General features: G+C 38.6%; 1 protein-coding gene across 1 annotated transcript in view; it reads left to right on the top strand.

Moving 5' to 3' along the window:
• Positions 1-2,158: 2,158 nt before the first annotated feature.
• LOC133557153 (collagen alpha-1(XI) chain-like) overlaps positions 2,159-21,062 on the top strand; it is a 110,937-nt gene continuing 92,033 nt past the window's right edge. The window contains exons 1-4 of the mRNA XM_061907398.1: positions 2,159-2,183; positions 6,586-6,753; positions 17,595-17,808; positions 17,936-18,098. Of these exons, the coding sequence (XP_061763382.1) occupies positions 2,159-2,183; positions 6,586-6,753; positions 17,595-17,808; positions 17,936-18,098 (570 nt within the window). The remainder of the gene's footprint in view (positions 2,184-6,585; positions 6,754-17,594; positions 17,809-17,935; positions 18,099-21,062) is intronic.

Below are 21,062 nucleotides of genomic sequence, written 5' to 3'. Positions count from 1 at the left end.
GTTGTTTAAACGTATTTGTGTTGTAGAGTAATGGTTAGAAATTGTTGAAATCTATGTCAGAACCCAACATTGGTTAAACGTTGTCAAAGAGCATGTTTCTTCAATGTTGTATTTGTGTTGTAGAATATTGGTTGGAAAATGACCAATTTCAATGTTCAAATCAATGTCACAACCTGACATTGAATAAACGTTGTCAAAAAGTATGTCGTTTTAAACGTATTTGCGTTGTAGAGTATTGGTTAGAAATGGTCAAAATCAATGTCAGAACCCAACATTGGTTAAACGTTGTCAGAGAGCATGTTGTTTCAATGTTATATTTGAGTTGCTCAACGTCAGGACCTAATTCGACAAGTTCTCAGCGTTGTTTCAATGTCTTGTGCCAGCTGAGAAGAATATTATTTTATTGTACTTTGGCTTCAGTTCTTTGATTTATTAACGCTCAGGGCTTGGTTACTTCTGGTGTCTTATTGATTGTTTACACATTGCTGAATTGATTTCCACATTGGATGAGTGATGAATGCAGGCCTCGAATTTTTACTTTTCAAGGTCAGGGCAAGTGTTGCCTTAAAGGAGGGCTCATGTTTTAGGGCAGTGGCCCCCAACCTTTTAGTAGCTGCGGACCGGTCAACGCTTGATAATTTGTCCCGCGGCCCGGCGGGGGGATGGTTTATTTATTTATTTATTTATTCATGAAAAAGGGAGTTGTTTTGGGTTGGTGAACTAATTGTAGGTGTATCTTGTGTTTTTATGTTGATTTAATAAAAAAAATAAAATACAATAAAAAAAATAATAATAATAAATTATTCTGCGGCCCGGTACCAATCGAGCCGCGGCCCGGTGTTGGGGACCACTGTTTTAGGGCACCAAGGCAAACGGTTTTTTAATATATATATAATATTATATATATATATATATATATATATATATATATATATATATATATATATATATATATATAAGAATGTTGAATGATGGCACCTGATGTCCATAAGACGCAACTGCACTTTTTGTCCATATAGATAAAAATAGTGTTCATGTATGAGATGGAGGGCTGCCAATTATGGCCAAAGTAATAATTAAGATTATTATTATTAATATTGAAATCGTGATTACTGATGGCTAGGTAAAGCAGTGTTGGGGTGTGAACGTAATACCATCAGGTAATTTGCAACGTCTAATTAAAAGGCTATAGATAAACGTTATCCATATATCTAAAGAAAAAATATTAGATTTTTTAAAATTCTTTAATAATATCAACTTGTCAGATTGTTGTCATTACATGATGCTTTTATCTCTATTTTTACATTTTGATAGAGAGAGCCGAGATAGGCTCTAAGACCCCCGCGACCCAGGAAGGGACAAGCGATTGAAAATGGATGGATGGATAGAGTTTTTTCTATTTATTTATTTATTTTTTTAATTTATGAACATTTATATGTACATATAGATGCCGTATCGGGACAGATCCATTAAAAGTTTGAGCAGAAATATGTCGTATACCCAATAAAACAGTAACAGAATGTTATTTCACTTTAATGGTTTTGGAAGTCATACCTTAGTCACATGAAAAAAAACACGAATAATGTAAATTTAAAACATGGTGTTTACTTTTTGATGTATATAAAAAAAACACTAAGCAATTTGGATAATGAGGATGAAGTCTAATAAACAAGCTTTGTTCTTCTCTAAAGACGACTGACACCTCGCACATCGAATACACAATCTTTATAGCCTGCGTTCAATTCAATGAGATGACAACATATTATAGCTAGTATTGATGTTATTGGAACACCGATACAGTTTGCAGTTCAATAAAGGACGAATGAACATCCCAGTAAACAAAATAAAGACTTTATAAACACGTTGTGACAACGTTCACGACACAAGGCCTGCCGCATGTTTCCTCATCTCATTAACTCTCTGTCACAGCAGTTGATGGACGGCGTATTAAGAAAATAAAAGCAACATCAAATAGTCTTTCTCCTTTGCTGTCTACTTTTAGTGTGGGACAATATAGTCCACACTTGTCTCCTTCTAAACACAGCAGTTCGCTCTAAAACGCACGGAGGTAAACGAGAGAAAATGATGTTAAACCAAGCGCTTGGCTCCGTTTACTCAAGGGGAGCTCTCGGAGCAAAGTCCGTGTAGTTAGTCCGGCATGATTATCAAGCCAAACGACGCTAGTGCGCACGCGTCTGACTTCCTGTTGCCTAAAATGCTTTAATAAATGCAGTTAGTTCGGTAAGTAAATTACTAGACGGCAACCTACTCAGTGGTTTAGTGCAGTGGTTCTCAAATGGGGGTACATGTACCCCTGGGGGTACTTGAAGGTATGCCAAGGGGTACGTGATATTTTTTTTTAAATATTCTAAAAATAGCAACAATTCAAAAATCCTTTCTAAATATATTTATTGAATAATAATTCAACAAAATATGAATGTGAGTTCATAAACTGTGAAAAGAAATGCAACAATGCAATATTCAGTGTTGACAGATCGATTTTTTTGTGGACATGTTCCATAAATATTGATGTTAAAGATTTCTTTTTTGTGAAGAAATGTTTAGAAATAAGTTGATGAATCCAGATGGATCTCTATCACAATCCCCAAAGAGGGCACTTTAAGTTGATGATTACTTCTATGTGTAGAAATCTTTATTTATCATTGAATCACTTCTTTATTTTCAACAAGTTTTTTTGTTATTTTTATATCTGTTTTTCCAAATAGTCCAATAAAGAACACTATAAATGAGCAATATTTTGCACTGTTATACAATTTAATAAATCAGAAACTGATGACATAGTGCTGTATTTTACATTTTATCTCTTTTTTCAACCAAAAATGCTTTGCTCTGATTAGGGGGTACTTGAATTAAAAAAATATGTTCACATGTTCACAGGGGGGACATCACTGAAAAAGGTTGAGAACCACTGGCCTAGTGGTTAGAGTGTTTGCCCTGAGATCGGTAGGTTGTGAGTTCAAATCCCGCCGAGTCAAACCAAAGACTATAAATAATGTGACCCAATACCTCCCTGCTTGGCACTCAGCATCAAATGTTGGAATTAGGGGTAAATCACCCAAAAATTATTCCCGGGCGTGGCACCGCTCCTGCCCACTGCTCCCTCACCTCCCAGAGGGTGAATAAGGGGATGGGTCAAATGCAGAGAATAATTTCACCACACCTAATATGTGTGTGACAATCATTGCTACTTTAATTTAACCGTCTGGAAATTGATCGCCATTTATCACTATACCGTTTATTTACGGCATTACGGCAAATAACGAGGGCGGTTGAGCCCTGCAAATGGTCGGCGACAGATGTTATCGACGCTTTCTATGGATTTGGATGGATTAGGAAGAGAATGCCCCAGGGATATCTATGTTCAACATATGCTTTATTACATATACTGTTCAACCATTATGTAGTAATCCATACCATTGATTTTCATTAGTGACAAAGCTATGGTTTGTAACGATGTAAATCTGTCAACAAAGATGATCCCCCTCCTCATTCCTAACACTGTTTTCCCAGTGGGCGGGGGGGGGGGGGGGGGGTTACTGTCACTCTCCTCATTGTGGGCGGATGACAGACAAAGCCAACTTTTCATGGCGGTACTTAACCTGATCACAGGTGAAGTGTCTACACCTCCCAGAATACCCGAGTCTCGCAGGGCGACGCCAAAGGGCGCGGTGCTCAGATCCGTCTAACAAATCCCTCGTCAGCGTCGAAGCCAAACGTGTCTCCCGGCACTGAAGTACAATTAAAGAGTTTGGATAACGGTCTTCCTCCGAGACAGGAAGTGTGGGCTGGCTCAGAACGGAGCGAGAGATGAGAGCAGCCTGATTAGGAGGTCACGCCGCTCCGAACAGATCCAACTTTAATTTACTTCTCTAGAACTGCGTGCCGTTTGTATAAAAAAAGTGCGATGGACAGAATGTTTGACCTTTTTGTGGTTTGGAATCTCAGACGCTCCGATCTTAGCCAGCACAGTTGTAAAGTTCGAGGAGGAACACTCGGGTTTAAGTCATTGCATACCGCACTTTAACAAAGAATTCTGATGTTATGTTTTGGATTATGTTGGTTTCCATTGCCAGGTTTCTATAAGGCAACACAGATTAGTTTAGCTTGTCACTGTAAGATTTTGGAAGGCTTATTTGTACATCTAAGCATCAAAATCTACAGTTAAAGGCCAATTGTTACACACAAATGTGACCATTTCCTGTCCACCGACTGGACTGCAGTGTCTCGGTGAGACTACAAAGATTTGAATAACGTTCAATTTAACTTCAAATGTAAAAACCAATGTGATATTAACTCCCTACATGCAAAGTGAGACATGTCAAGCCTATATTTGTATTCAATTTGATGATCGGGGGTTACAATTTACAGAGATTGTCAATCCGAGGTTTTCAGAAGCTGTCAGACTGATATCAATTAATGTTTGAAATACCTTGAGTTGTATGTTCTGAACCTATGTCATCTATCAGTTTCACCTCGTAATTGCTGGAAGAAACTACCCTTTGCACGTTATACAAATGTTTTGAGTAACACCTGTACTTCTACCTTTAAGGTAATTCTCTTGGCACCATAAAGTGGGACAGTAGTTACTAACTTTCAGCAAAGGAAAGGATAAAGAATGAGTAATTTACAAAACTGAACCCAACTCTGTTCTGGAAAAAAATCTCTTGTTCAAAAATGATCCCACCCGATTCCAAATAAAGGAAATGAAGAATGGTTCTTTACTAAATTTGATTTAAAAAAAAAAAACTGGTATATTTTCTTTAAATTGAGCAAAATCATTTGCCAGGAAAACGAGAACATTTTTGCCAAAACATTATACCATTTGTACTCTCAGGGAATTCAATCGATCACAACTAAAATGGTTGGTTTGTCTTCGAAGATGTTTTGCATCTCGTCCAATTAGGCCAAATAGTTGGGGTTTTGGCACCGGCTGTTAGACTAGATTTGACCAATCTTGGTCTAAGACTAGATCTGGCCAATCTAGGTCGAAAACTAGATCTGACCATTCTAGATATAAGACTAGTTCTGACCAATCCAAGTCTACGACTAGATCAGATCATATGACCAATCTAAGTCTATGTGTGAAGTGAAGTGAATTATATTTATATAGCGCTTTTCTCTAGTGACTCAAAGCGCTTTTACATAGTGAAACACAATATCTAAGTTACATTTAAACCAGTGTGGGTGGCACTGGGAGCGGGTGGGTAAAGTGTCTTGCCCAAGGACACAACGGCAGTGACTAGGATGGCAGAAGTGGGGATCGAACCTGGATACCTCAAGTTGCTGGCACGGCCACTCTCCCAACCGAGCTACACCACCCCTATGAGTGATGAAGTCTACTTGAATGAGAGGCGAAAGGGCTTCTAAGACAAACCAACCAATCCAGTTGCGATCGATGGAATGCCCTGAGAACACAAAGACCTGGATGAATGAGAACATCCATAGCCACAATTCTGTTTCTTATCGAGAAATACATCTCGGATTTGAGTTTTTGCAGTGTCTTGGTGGTGTAAGTTTGGTCGGAATCCAAAATATCAACAATATCAGGCCAGAAAATGTGAAGTTCTTGTGTTCTGACGTTCCTTCTCGATGTCTGTGAATCTTAAACCACCTGGTTGAGTCTTGTGTCAATGAGTCTTAGGGTAGCTTGCTTGCTTATTCATGGTTCTTCTCCTTCTCACAGTCTGCAGCGTCATACAGTACGTTGGTTTTTGGTTTGTTTTTCCAGCCCTCTTAAGCAAAACCCAAATGTCCACTGCAGAGAATGTAAGTCCTCAGGAGACGATGTATAGTTGAAAACCAGTACTCTGTGCCCAGCTTTAGTGTGTCACGTGTGTTCCGTCTCCCTTTGTGGCTGTCTTTTTTAAAACCGATCAGCCAGTTATCCGTGTGTGACGGCATCCAGCCGTCAGTGGGTAAGTTCTCTTCTGTGTGTGGTCCTTTATTCCAGTGACAAAAGGAATGCTATACCTGTGCCCGAAAGGGACGGTCATGAAGTCTCTTGTAGAAACAAAAACGACATTCCCGCTTTTGTTGAGCATCCCTGCCGTAAAAGTCCTTCTGTTGTTAGTGTGTGCTGACCCTCCTTGTGAAACCCCCTCTGTCCCAATAGACACAACCCATTGGCCCTGGTCTGTCCACATCTTTTCCCCGCCGCCCAGATGAGGCTGAATGCTTGTGTGTGTGTGTCGCTGTGTCAGTGAGAACAGCTGTTTGCGCTACGTGGTTTTGGCAGGCCAGGGTGCGGTCCAGGGTCACTTCATGTGAGGTTGACCCAGTGTGTATGCTGGCGGTGGCTTGGTTACGGCCGGCAAGTGTGCTAATTGCACGGTGGCGGCCGCAGTCGCCCGAGCGTGGCCTGGAACGCAGTGAAAAGATGTGTTTTTGCTGCGTGCGAAACCCCAAATCGTGTGTTCCGACTGTACACATCTCCCGCGGAGTGTGCTTGTGTCAGCGAAAAAGCAGAAGTGGGCTCCCCGAAGATACTCCTCAGTTATTCACAGCACGAGCGGCCTAATTAAAACGATTAACCTGACGTCTTCTGTGCCTATCTCATTCTTGCAGCGGAACCAGCCAACCTCTTGAAGATTTTAGATTTTCCCAGTTTGCCCGAGGGCGTCACGAAAACGACAGGCTTCTGCTCACATCGGCGGTCGTCACAAGGACCCGATGTGGCCTACAGAGTATCCAAAGAGGCCCAGCTCAGCGCCCCTACCAAACAGCTGTATCCAGGTAAGTTTATTTCTCCTTCTCTTTATTTATCCCATGCAGGTATTTGGGTCTACTGCACCCATACCACCATTTCCTAAGGGCTTTACTCATGGGAAGTCCTGCTGCTGAGAGCATTATCCTCTTCCCTTTACCAAGCCTGCTTTTATCCACTGCAACTGGTTATTTTATCACACCTGGAACGTGATTATTTACGTTAAATAAACAATCTTTGACCCTAGTCACCCTTGGACAGGAACCAATTCCAAGTGAACAATGGACAGAATGAGCAATCCAGTAATTGAGAAATCAATTGTGGATCAATCGAGTCTTGAAATCAACTTGGGCGAAATGGAGCTGATTACTTGACTGCAATTACCGAGTTTCTCCATTCCGAAGGGGAACAACCTGACGTAACGTTTAGTTGCCAAAACTACTTACATTTAGATAGCAATTTTGTAAATTTCACCCAACTCATAAAGTTTCGTCAAATATTTATTACTAACCCCTTCCTTTACAAAACTAACTTGTTCAAGGTGCTCTTTGCAACCTCCTCACGGCCACGTTTCTCGACGCAAAAATTACAACAAGTAGCTTACGTTACCATTATCGGTTTGACAGAAACACATTTGTTTGACAATAGTGTATATTTTTCACAATCACAAAGTTTCTCCAAGAGAAGCAACACATAATTTGCATTCATGTTATTGTTATGATTGAATATACATACAATGACAGTTAAAGGTAGCTATCCAAATTGCTATTATTAGCTGACAACGTATTAGCTTACGTACATACATAATTTACGTATGAGAAGCCGTAAGAGGCCATACATATCCGGTGAAAAATACTTTGGAAAGACGTGGACGTTCAGTACTCAAATCTTACTGCATAAAAAGATGATTGCTACTATGATGATGATGAAGATACACGACGACCGTATTTTTCGTACTATAAGTTGCAAGTTTTTTCATAGTTTGCCCGAGGGTGCGATATTTTTCCGATTCAAAACGATTCTGTATTCATTCAATACATAGGATTTCAGCAGGATTTACCCCAGTCTGCTGACATGCTAGCAGAGTAATATATTTTTGTGAAAAGCTTTTATAATTGTAAAGCACAATGTTTTAACAACTGATTGCAATAATGTAAATTTGTTTTAACTATTAAACGAACCAAAAATATGACATATTTTATCTTTGTGAAAACATTGGACACAGTGTGTTGTCAAGCTTATGAGATGCAAGTATGAGCCACTATTGTTCTTTTTTTATTTATATAAATGTCTAATGATAATGTCAATGAGGGATTTTTAATCACTGCTACGCTGAAATTATAACTAATATTGATACTGTTGTTGATAATATTCATTTTTGTTTCACTACTTTTAGTTTGTCCTGTGTCGTGTTTGTGTCTTCTCTCAATTGCTCTGTTTATTGCAGTTTTGAGTGTTGCTGGGTCAGGTTTGGTTTTGGAATTGGATTGCATTGTTGAGGTATTGCTGTGTGTTGTTTTGTTGGATTGATAAAAAAATAAAAAATTTAAAAAATCGATTTTTACAAAAAATGAGAATCGATTCTGAATCGCAAAACGGGAGAATCGCGATTCATATTCGAATCAATTTTTTCCCACACCCCTACAAATAACTATAACATATAGAACATGCTATACGTTTACCAAACAATCTGTCACTCCTAATTGCTAAATCCGATGAAGTCCTATAAGTCTAGTCTCTCACACATAAGTCGCTCCTGAGTATAAGTCACACCACCGGCCAAACTATGAAAAAAAACTGCGACTTATAGTCCGAAAAATACGGTAATCAGTAAAAGACAACATTTAATCAGGTCCACTTTGCATAGTAAGATGCCGGTCATGATAGCGTGACAATTTCTTAAATCTCGCTGATGTGGCTTTGGATCTCCTCTCGACTTTCCCTCCTTTCCATCATTTCTCCTTCTGCTGTTTTGTGGTATCTTCGTACATTTTTCACTGTTTCCCAAAAGCGTGTTTTTCCCCAAGAACCAGATGTCCCGTTCCTGGAACGACTGTTTTGTTTAAAAAGTAGATACAGAGAGAAAAACCATAGAGCCGTAACGTGGTCTACGGAGAAATAATAATAAGCCTCCAAGTAAAGCAGTGGACTGGACCCTCTCTCTGTCGCCATTGGCCTTCGTCGAACTTTGGGAAGAGACTGTGGCCTGCGAGTCGCGACGAGTTCCAGAAACAATGCGGGCACTCTTGACTTTGAAGCAGACCTTCTCTCTTTGGACGCACTTGTCTGCTGGATCCAGGTTGGACCACGTCATCGTACGATGCAAACCAGCCTCGAAAACTGCTGACACGACAACTTTTTGACTTAAAAAAGTGTGCAACACATGTTTCTGCCTTGTGTCAAAGGAATACTATTTTAGTGCATGATGTCGCCAACTACTGGCCTGCTATGCACATTTCACAATAATTTGAAATGTTTTGAAAATACTGTTAGGTTGGTTGAATCCAACTCAGTGGCCTAGTGGTTTGAGTGTCTGTCCTGAGATTGGTAGGTTGTGAGTTCAAACCCCAGCCGAGTCATACCAAAGACTATAAAAATGGTACCCATTACCTCCCTGCTTGGCACTCACCATCAAGGGTGGAATTGGGGGTTAAATCACCAAAAATGTGTCCCGGGCGCGGCCACTGCTGCTGCCCACTGCTCCCCTCCCCTCCCAGGGGTGAACAAGGAGGATGGGTCAATTGCAGAGGACAAATTTCACCACACCTAGTGTGTGTGTGACAATCATTGGTACTTTAACGCTACAGTTCAAACAGTATTTTTCAAGAGTTTTACAATGCATTTTTAGAAACATTTTAACATAATAGCTGTTAATTATAGCATAATTAAAACTAGAAGCATTCAGACGTTTACTAGACCATATCTACCAATAATAAATAGGTCTGGAATCCAGACGGGGATCAAAATCAACCCTCATAAGTAATTTTCTTGTTCCCATTTCTGAAAGCTTTATTCACGACATTTGGAGCTACTTTGTCTGCACACACCGAAGTTGAAGCTTATAACATAAAAGTAAGGTAACGTCGAATAAATTATCTGGATTAGCCCCAAAAATTGTGACCATTCGTTCCTTATCCGGTTTCTGGCGTTTCCTGAAAGTTAAATGAAAATCCACCCGTAACTTTTTGAGCTACTGTAGCTATAGCGGAATTAAAGAAACGGAGTGAACCCTCTTGTCAGTTTCCACCGTCTTTGTCACCAAGTTGTTGAGGCTTGTTACGCGAACGGAAGATAACGTAGTATAAATGATCTGAATCAGCCCCAAAATGTAATCAATGGATCCATTTCTGGAATTCCCTGAAAGTCTAATGAAACCAATAACTTCTTGAGCTATGTTGCTAACTAACTTGAAGCTCGTAACATAAACGTAAGATAAGTGAGTAGAAATGATTCCGATCAGATTATTTATATTTCGGACATTTTCCTGAAAGTTTAATGACTAAGTAACTAATCTGACAGACGAACAAAAGGCAACAATTAGATGAACTTCTGGTGGAGGTAAAAAAAAAGTTCAAGTAACATCGTGTAGGACGTCGTCCAATCTCACATGATGAATCCGCAAGCGCAAGCTAAGCGATTTTTTTTTGCCGACATATTGCGTTAGCGCTCACGATACTACAAGGGGTGTGTTTCTATTTGTTTTCTCATCGTTTTAGATTCCAGCAGGCACAAGATATTGAAACAACGTTGAGAACTTGTTGAATTAGGTCCTGACGTTGAGCAATTTAAACCTAACGTTTGAATTACAAGTTTTTGGACGATGTTTAATCAATGTTGGGTTCTGACGTTGATATGACCGTTGAATTTTGGCCATTTCCCGGCCAATATTCTACAACACAAATAAAACGTTGAAACAACATGCTTTTTGACAACGTTTAATCAATTTCGGGTTCTGACGTTGATTTGACCATTGAATTTTGGGCATTTCCCAGCCAATATTCTACAACACAAATACAACGTTGAAACAGCATATTTTTTGACAACTTTTAATCAGTCTCGCGATATGACGTTGATTTGACCGTTGAATTTTGGTCATTTCCCAACCAAAATTCTACAACAAAATTGTTGAAACAACATGCTTTTTGACGACGTTTAATCAATGTCGGATTTTAACGTTGATTTGACCATTGAATTTTGGTCATTTCCCAGCCAATATTCCATAAGACAAATACGTTGAAACAACGTATTTTTTGATGACGTTTAATCAATGTCGGTTTCTGACATTGATTTGACCGTTGAATATTCGTCAATTCCCAGCTAAAATTCTACAACACAAATACAACGTTGAAACAACTTACTTTTTGACGACGTATATTCAATGTCAGGTTCTGACGTTAATTTGACCGTTGAATTTTGGTTATTTCCCAACCAATATTCTACAACACAAATACGCTGAAAACAACATATTTTTTGACAACGTTTATTTAATGTTAGGTTCTGACGTTGATTTGAACATTGAATTTTGGTCATTTCCCAGCCAATATTCGACAACACGAATACAACGTTGAAGCAACATGCTTTTTGACGACGTTTAATCAATGTCGGTTTCTGACGTTGATTTGACCGTTGAATATTGGTCAATTCCCAGCTAAAATTCTACAACACAAATACAACGTTGAAACAACCTACTTTTTGACGACGTATATTCAATTCCAGGTTCTGACGTTGATTTGACCGTTGAATTTTGGTTATTTCCCAACCAATATTCTACAACACAAATGCGCTGAAAACAACATATTTTTTAGACGTTTATTCAATGTCAGGTTCTGACGTTGATTTGAACATTGAATTTTGGTCATTTCCCCAACCAACAGCGTGGATCCAACGTTAAGACATCAACGTTGTCTCAATTTACAAATACAACCTTTTTACAAGGTTGTTTCAAAGTCAGTTTTAAAGGACATATATATATAATCAACGTTGTATCAATGTCTCGCGCCTGCTGGGATATCCTTAAGTATGTTTTCTTCAAAAACGTTATATTCTCGCACAATCGTTGTATTATGATGTTAATGTTGCCAAAACATAACATCTTTGTGCCCCACCCCTTATGTATGGTTGATTATTTGGGTCAAGATCAAAGTACTGAACTCCAAACATGAACGAGGCCTTTGTCTTGTCCAGTCCAAGTTTGCCTGCACTCGAGAATTTGCCACTAATTTCTTCCAGAAGGCGGCCTAGCGAGTGACATCATTCTAATTTGTTTCTTTTCCCTTCTAGTTAGCCACTCAGCTGGCACTTGGATGTAAAAGTTTGCAGCACACAGCCTTTTAGGCACTTAAAGAAGTGAAGGACAAAAACGACGCTAACCACGTAAAAAAATGCGGTCGCCGCAGGCTGCCTTGTGGTGATGTCCTGGAAAAGAGCAAGCGAGCGGCCTACATGCAGTCATTAAGCAAACGCGTGGAAAGGATGATGCATTTTAAACCCAACACAAGTCCTTTCTTATACCTTTACGGTGTGAAAGTGCAAGATAATTATAGCACATGCAGTAGTCAGACGTCTGCTGAGGTTATGAGGAAATTAGCGCCTCGGGCCACAGAAGCTAACGCCATGGGGGTTTATGTTGTTTAATGCGATGAGGAACATTAACCCAGGACACAAAATAAACAAAGCCTAGTCGGCAAATGTGTCGGCTGGCGCACCGTGACTCAACAGCAGGTCCTCTGGGAGGTCATAAAGGCTTTAAGAGGGCTCCTGTTTGACCCACTTTAAAAGTAGAGTGACTTTTAGGCATGTAGCATAGCTAAGATTTCTGAATATAGGACTGAAACAAGGTTGATGTTAGCTAAAAACACTTAGCATATGAACAATATACGTACAGTATACATGGTGTCCTCATATAAGGGCTGTCAAAGTTAACGTGATAAAAACAAGGTGACAAAAGTTTCCTTTAACGGCACTATTTTTGTTATCGCATGCAAAAAAAACGCAAAATTTGTGATTCGTAGGCTGCGCTTTTTTGGGGATTGTTTTTGAACGTATGGTTGCTTATTTTTTTTTTTTTTTTCTGTCCCCACGATAAAGCAAAACACAACCGCGCTGGTAGGTAGTTTATCCTTTCCGACAGGTTTCCTGGTTATGGCACCCCCACGGTCCATTTGGCACACCCTTGAACACTCAAACGCATATAAGGCATGTGCGACTACGCTAGAACCTAGACTGACAAAGAAACAAGTGGCGAGAATTAGTGGGGAAAATATAAATATCTAAATATTAGATACACATATACACATACAGACATATATACACACACATATATACACACATACGCATATATATATATATACATACATACTTATATATACATACATATATACCTGTATATATACATACATACACATATATGTATATATACATAAATACACAAATATGTATGCATACACATGTATGTATACATACACATATGTATACATACATGCATATATATATACAGTATATATACATACATACATGTATACATACATATACAGTATACATATATATGTATACATACATATATATATGTATACATACATATATATGTATACATACATATATATGTATATATATACAAATATATATACACATATATATACAAATATACATATGTGTGTATATATACATGTATATGTATGCATATATAAATGCAAATACATACATATATACACATACATACATACATATATACATACATACACATATATATATACATACATATATATAAATATATATACATGGACGGACGGACGGATGGATGGATAAACCATATTTTCCAGACTATAAGGCGCACTTAAAAATCCTTTTTTTTTTCCCAAAACACGACAGTGCGCCTTACAATCCGGTGCGCCTAATGTAAGGAATACGTTTAATTAAATTAAAATACAAATGAAAATACAGCTTCACTACTTTAGTCCAAACTTTCTTTATGACTTTAACTCCAGACTTCTTCTGTTTGTTCAATAGTCATTACTGCCCCAAATGGTGGACAAGTGTATTACAACTGAGTACCCCTGCAACTGTAGAACTACTTAGTAGTGATTAAGTATACAGAGTATAAAAGATTAAGAAGCTCGCTATATTCTTGCATTGTTGTTTTTTTTCCGCTATTGCGATCTTTACGGTTAAACACCTTTCACGGTGAACTCCTGCGTTTCTTGTCAAAGAAGACCCCTTGTGTAACTGGAAACCTAACACGTTTATGTAAATTATTTTTTAATTGTTGAGTGAACTAACTTTAAGGTTTGTTATTGGATATGGCGAAGACATTCGCCGACGTTCATTGCGGTAGTTTCTTCATGCCCGTCAAGTCGGGTCACACACAAAAAGGTATCCTCGTAGTAGCAATTAGTGCAGGGGTATCCAAAGTGTGGCCCGCAAAGAATTGTTTACCGGCCCGGCACACATTCTGGAAATGCTACTGCAAAAGTTAAAATAAAAACATTAAAAAAAGTGGAATGAGGTGAAATCTAACTAGAACAAGTTGCAATGTTGACACAAAGCTGCCATGCAGGCTGTTTTTTTTCTTCTTTTGTCTATCTTTATTTTTCTTTTTTTGCCATTGCTCGAATTAAAAAAATCAATGTTATAATGAATTATTGACCTATTCAAGGCTACAAATATTTCACTTTAAAATGTTGCATATTTTGTGTGGTTGCCATACAAAAACATTTCTTTGACAAAAGAGCATAAAACCAACAAAATAATAGTTCAAACGTAAAATCGACAGATATATCTGAAGTTGATTTCGTAACTTAAGTGTTGAAAGTAAAAAAAACCTAATACAAATGTATCACTTTATGAGTGGGGCACCTTTTGGATCCAGATATATTTATTGGGATTTTATTTAGATTTTCACTGTGATTACTAAAAAATAACAATTAAAATCAATGGTGTCCTGCATTATTGATCTTTTTAAGGCTTTAATTACTTCACATCAAACATTGCTTTCTGAATGTTTTGAACAGTGGGGGAAATACAGCATATTTCAGTGTTATTGTAAAAAACAAAGTTGTCTTTGACAGAAAAGGCATAAAACCTTTTTTTTTAACTTTATATCAACCTAAAGTTGATGGCGCAGTGGGAGAGTGACCGTGCGCAACCCGAGGGTCACTGGTTCAAATCCCACCTAGAACCAACCTCGTCACGTCGGTTGTGTCCTGAGCAAGACACTTCACCCTTGCTCCTGATGGGTGCTGGTTGGCGCCTTGCATGGCAGCTCCCTCCATCAGTGTGTGAATGTGTGTGTGAATGGGTAAATGTGGAAGTAGTGTCAAAGTGCTTTGAGTACCTTGAAGGTAGAAAAGCGCTATACAAGTACAACCCATTTATCATTTATCTTGTGTTTTTATGTTGATTTAATAAAAATAAAAAATAAAAAAATAATAATTTGACTTGTTTTTAACAGACCCTTTTTGGTCCTTGGCAGCTCTAAAGGTAAAAAAAATAAAATACAAACGTAAATAAATCCATATATTTTGTTATAGTTTGAAAATGTTAATATCAAAATGGCCCCCGCATGATTTATTTTTTTTCGTGTGCGACCCTCAGTGGAAATAGTTTGGACATCCCTGAATTAGAGCGTGAGAGAGACACCCGAGCCTACTTAGCACATTTATTGAGGATACATTACTCTATTTTGGCCAATTATGTCAGTAGAGACTGAGGTCCTTTCTCAAAGATCCACATTTCTCTTCTTCACCCTCGGCTGACCCTTGACCATCCGCTGTCGTGGCTTTTCCAACTTTCCTCCCCCTAATGTTCTCCAGTCTTCCCTACGCTCCCGTCCAAGTGTTTGTCAACTACAGCTCCACCACTGCCGCCATCATCATCATCATAGTCGTCTTCTTCGTCCTTTCGATTGGTGAGATGAAATTCCAGAAAGGCTGCCAAGACATGTGCTCGCCACATGATGGTGAAAGTGATGGTGCGCCAGAGCAGGAAGACAACTTCCAGAGGAAAAAACAATAACTGCATGTGGCTGGCACAAATGTTCTCTTCTATTCCACGTAGCATGAAAACTTGCTTTTTGTTTTCGAACTGCGCTTAATCAAGTTCATCCACACGCCTTCAGTCAGATGTCTGGAATTCTTTGCTGACTGGAATCTGAGGGGTTTCTAATCTATTCAGCTAGCTTGTTTGCCTCGTCAATGATCGCTTCAATAAATGTTGTGTATAAGGTCCCATATTTTGAATTAATATCAGAGATCCCACAATAGCGTAAAGCAGTCCTGGGCAATTATTTTGACTTGGGGGCCAAATTTAGAGAAAAAAATGTGTCTGGGGGCCGGTATATCTATGCATACATTTTATATATATATATATATATATATATATATATATATATATATATATATATATATATATATATATATATATATATATATATATATATATATATATATATATATACATATATATATACACACACACAGAGGCTATTTCATCCCTAAAAGCCTGTTTCGCAGATTTCTCTGCTCTTCAGGGGATTCTGATATTCAGCCCTACCCCGGTATTGCGCACTGTTTTGCAGATAATTGCTTTTGGGTCCTATTTTTAGGAACCCTAATACAAAACTTCACAATAATGTCTGATTGAATGCTAAAAACATTATGACAGACGCCTTAAATTTTTATATTTTTTTTTAACTGGATGAGACACCCAGAATGTACATAAAAATAAAGAATGTGCGATTTACAATATTAACTATGAACGATAAAACACTGAGTATATAATCATATTTGTATATAAATTAAAGAATTATATATATATATGTGTATATATATATATATATATATATATAGATAGGTCAGGAAAAAACACGTAGTCTATGTCATCCCTAAAAGCCTGTTTAACTGGTTTCCCTGCTTGTCAGGGGATTTTTTATATTTTATAAAATCCCCTGAAGATCAGGGAAACCTTATACAGTGCTCAATACCGGGCGGGGTATAGCGGAGTATACTTTTGTTTAGAAAAAAAACACAAAGGCTATATTTTCCCTACAAGCCTGTTTGGCAGGTTTCCCTGCTCGTCAGGGGATTTTTTATATTTTATAAAAACCTCTGAAGAGCAGGGAAATTTATATATATATATATTTCGTTGAATTGCCGCAGGGCATATAGTATGCGCCTGCTTTGAATTACTGCTGGGTCAAACTCGCTTCGCAAAATAATTAGCGCATGCTTAGTACTACCGCCTGGTCAAACTCATGACATCACGAGTGACACTTCCCTTGTCATCATTTTCAAAATGGAGGAGGCTGATTTCAATACCGGTAATTTGAAATCGCATAAAGGGAAGAAGATTTAGATCTATTCAGTAGGATTTAAGGTCCAAGCTTACATCACACTCAAATTTTTAGTGCATGCCTTTGGTAAGTGCCGGAGTGAGAAGAGGTTTTAAAATAATTAGCGCATGCTTACTTTTACCGCATGCCTTTGGTAAGCGCAGGAGTAAGAAGAGGTTTTAAATTAATTAGCGCCCTGGCGGCAATTCAAGGACATACGGTATATATATATATATATATATATATATATATATATATGTTATATGACTTATTTTAATATGATATGACTGAGACCCTTCCAAGGGGAGACCTAAAGGTTAATAAAAAATCTTATTGGTTTCGAAAATGCTAAAAATCGTCCCCACATTAATTTTCCCATGTGCGGCCGTCAGTGGAAGCAGCTTTGATACTTTCATAGTTTCTCACTCCCCTTTTAGTTAGCACAGCATCCAGCTAGTGCCATCAAAGATAAGAGTTAGAAATTATGCAACAGGTTTTCCAAAAACATGTGTTAGATGACACAATCTGTTTTCTTCCATCCCGCAGGCGATGTATTCCCTGAGGACTTCTCCATCTTGGCCACAGTGAGGCCCAAGAAGGGCAGCCAGTCCTTCCTGCTGTCCGTCTACAACGAGCAGGGAATCCAGCAGGTGGGACTGGAAATGGGTCGCTCGCCCGTCTTCCTGTACGAGGACCACACGGGGAAACCCAGCCCGGAGGACTACCCGCTCTTCCGGGGGATCAACCTGGCCGACGGAAAGTAGGTGGACTTCCCGACTTTGGCACAGTTGAATCACCGGGGGCCCTTCTTAGCCTGTCTGTGTCCCCGCCTGTAACCCAGTAAGTGTGGGAACTGACACGGCTAACTCCTCCGTCCTTTTCTCCAGGTGGCACCGAGTAGCCATCAGCGTGCACAAGCAGACCATCACCCTCATTCTGGACTGTAAAAAGAAGACCACCCAGAAACTGCTGCGCTCGGCCCACCCCATCATCGATACCAAAGGAATAGTAGTGTTTGGAACAAGGATACTTGATGAAGAGGTCTTTGAGGTAGGCCACATCCCACCAACACTCTTGTGTAGGACCTAAACCAGGGGTGTCAAACGTACGACCCGCGAACAGGTTTTATCGGACCCGCGGGATGAGTTTGCGAAATATAAAATACAGCCGACATTTTGGAAAGAAAGGAATTGCTGTTCTAAATGTGTCCACTAGACATCGGAATAGCAATTATTTGTATCTTTGTATATTATCTTTGGGTGTCCCACGATTCGATTCAATATCGATTCTTGGGGTCGTGAATCGATAAGATATCAATTATTTCGATTCAACGCGATTCAAAAACGATATTTTTTCAATTCAAAACGATTCTGCATTCATTCAATACATAGGATTTCAGCAGGATTCGAATCGATTATGCAAAAAAAAAAAAAAAACACGAGGAAAATGAGTAAACTACATAAATAGCATCCTGTCATTTGATTTTGATATTTTTTTCTGATCTTGATAATTTGAAAATTAACACCAATGAGTCGACCGATGAACATTATGACATCATTTATTCAGAAAGTATAAAAAACGACAAATAAAAATAGAATGCTATTAACTGCAACATGTAAGTGTAAAAAACAACAACATTATGATTTCTACATTTTCAGAATGTGCTCGTTCTATTTTTAAACAAAGAAAACAATCTGACGTCGTCTTTATTTTTAAGTTATCGTGCCGGGATTTTAACAGTCCGGCCCACTGGGGAGTAAATTTTTCTCCATGTGGACCCTGATCTAAAATGAGTTTGACACTCTTGACCTAAACTATAGGGCCACATCGCAGTTATAAGAGCCGCTTGTAACAGTAATAAATTAATATAAATGTATAAGAATTCATAGTATCTTAAACAATTGCCTATGATTTTGATAATTATTATTTTTTTCCACATAAAACTTTGTAGACTGGCAGCTCAGTTGGCAGAGTTTTATGATAGAACTTATGGTCTTTTTTTTTTTTTTACAGTATATGTTATAGTTATTTGAATGAAGTTTGATTAATTGTCTAAAAATTGGATAAAGTACACAACAGCGCTTCTTGGATAGACCAACATTAGCTAAAAGCTACAACACATTAGCATTAGAACTAACACATTCTTAGTCAGTAGGTTTTACTTGATGTACTTTTAAACTGTCTAAACTCCAGCGTTGAGGCTAGAATTTAGACAACACACCTCTATTATGTTGTTGCGGGACCCATGCGACACATTTGGAAATTGGTGAAAAGTTTCAGAATACAGTATGTAACTTTTTTTTTAAATCTTCAGAGAGTTTCAGAGAGGAATCGTGTTGCCATTGTCCCACCAAAGTTGTGCTTGTTTAAAGGATCACGACCGGCTGAGGCCCTCAATCGTAATTAGTAGCAAAGGCCGACTGACTCATGCAGAGCCAGATGACCTCTGACTTTGCTTCCCCTTGCTCGTCCAGAATGGACAAGACAGTATGAAATATGACACGGCCATATAGACAAAAGCTAAAATTATCATTTTAAGTCTGTTAATTACGCTTTCAACTAAGCAAAGTCTGGTTTTAGTGCCATAATATCCAGCATACTACTTAAATGAAACTAAACATAACATTTTCCTCCCACACATATGTACTCATGTGAAAATAATTGTATACTTTTTTAATCAAACGTGAGTATAATTTGACGCAAGTTTTGTACCAAGATTAATGCATGGGGAAAAAAATGTTTGCATGGGAAAATTGTTAACAAAATTATTAAAACATAGATTTCCTGACCTTGCGCACCAATTAAAAAAGTATATTTGTGTACTTAAAAGTATCATTTCTTCAACATGCTTCAGTACACACCGTAGCTCACCGGCGTCAAAATGTAAACAAACGCCATTGGTGGATCTACACCTAACATCCACAGTAATGATACCAAGTACAGGAGCTTATCTCGTCGATACTACTATGATCACATCGACAACATCTTTACATTTTTTTGAAATTTATATTATGTTTATAAATTTAGGAAATATATCCCTTGACACATGAGGACTTTGAATGTGACCAATGTATGATCCTGAAAGGACTTGGTATAGGATTGATACATTTCCTCACTTTGCACACCAATTAATAGTGTTTTTGTGTACTTACAAGTATCATCCCTTCAGCATGATTCACTACACACTAGAGATGCGCGGATAGGCAATTATATCATCCGCATCCGCAGAACCAAAGTCGTCATCCACCCGCACCAACATTTTATCAGGACCGTACCCGCCCGCCAACCGCCCGCTGAAATACATCAGAGGTTGTCCGCCTTTACCACTCAAAGAGCTATTTAAACCTGCTTCACAGAGTAATGATGACCATCTGAGCCACTAACGTTCCCGTGACTATCCAATTGCGTTCATCCTGATGACAAGAATATGGGCATGCTGTGTAGCCATTGCCTTAGACACCTTCAACAACATGTACGAACCGATTGTTGGTCCGGCAACATGTTGTGTGCAGCTTCCACAATTACACGTTCAAGATTGAAAGGCATACTGGGTGATACAGAGTACACTGATGGTTGTGATATAAACAACTTTAACACTTACTAATATGCGCTACGCTGTGAAGCAACACCCAACAAGATTGACAAACACATTTCGGGAGAACATCCTCACAGTAACACAACATAAACGCAACACAACAAATACCCATAATCCTTTGTATCCGTGATTATTCCTGAATATATTTTACACCCCCGCGCCCCCAACCCCGCCCACCTTACCGACGCACCGGGGTGGGGTTTGCTGCTAGCGGGGTGTATAAAATAGTCAGGAAGTGTCATGAATACAAAGGATTATGGGTATTTGTTGTGTTGCGTTTATGTTGTGTTACTGTGAGGATGTTCTCCCGAAATGTGTTTGTCGTTCTTAATTGGTGTGGTTTCACAGCGTGGCGCATATTACTAAGAGTGTTGAAATTGTTTATATCACAACCATTAGTGTACTCGTCACCCAGTATG

The sequence above is a fragment of the Nerophis ophidion genome, linkage group LG08 (assembly GCF_033978795.1).
Source record: "Nerophis ophidion isolate RoL-2023_Sa linkage group LG08, RoL_Noph_v1.0, whole genome shotgun sequence".
Classification (NCBI taxonomy): domain Eukaryota; kingdom Metazoa; phylum Chordata; class Actinopteri; order Syngnathiformes; family Syngnathidae; genus Nerophis; species Nerophis ophidion.
This window is presented reverse-complemented; position numbering and strand designations above follow the sequence as displayed.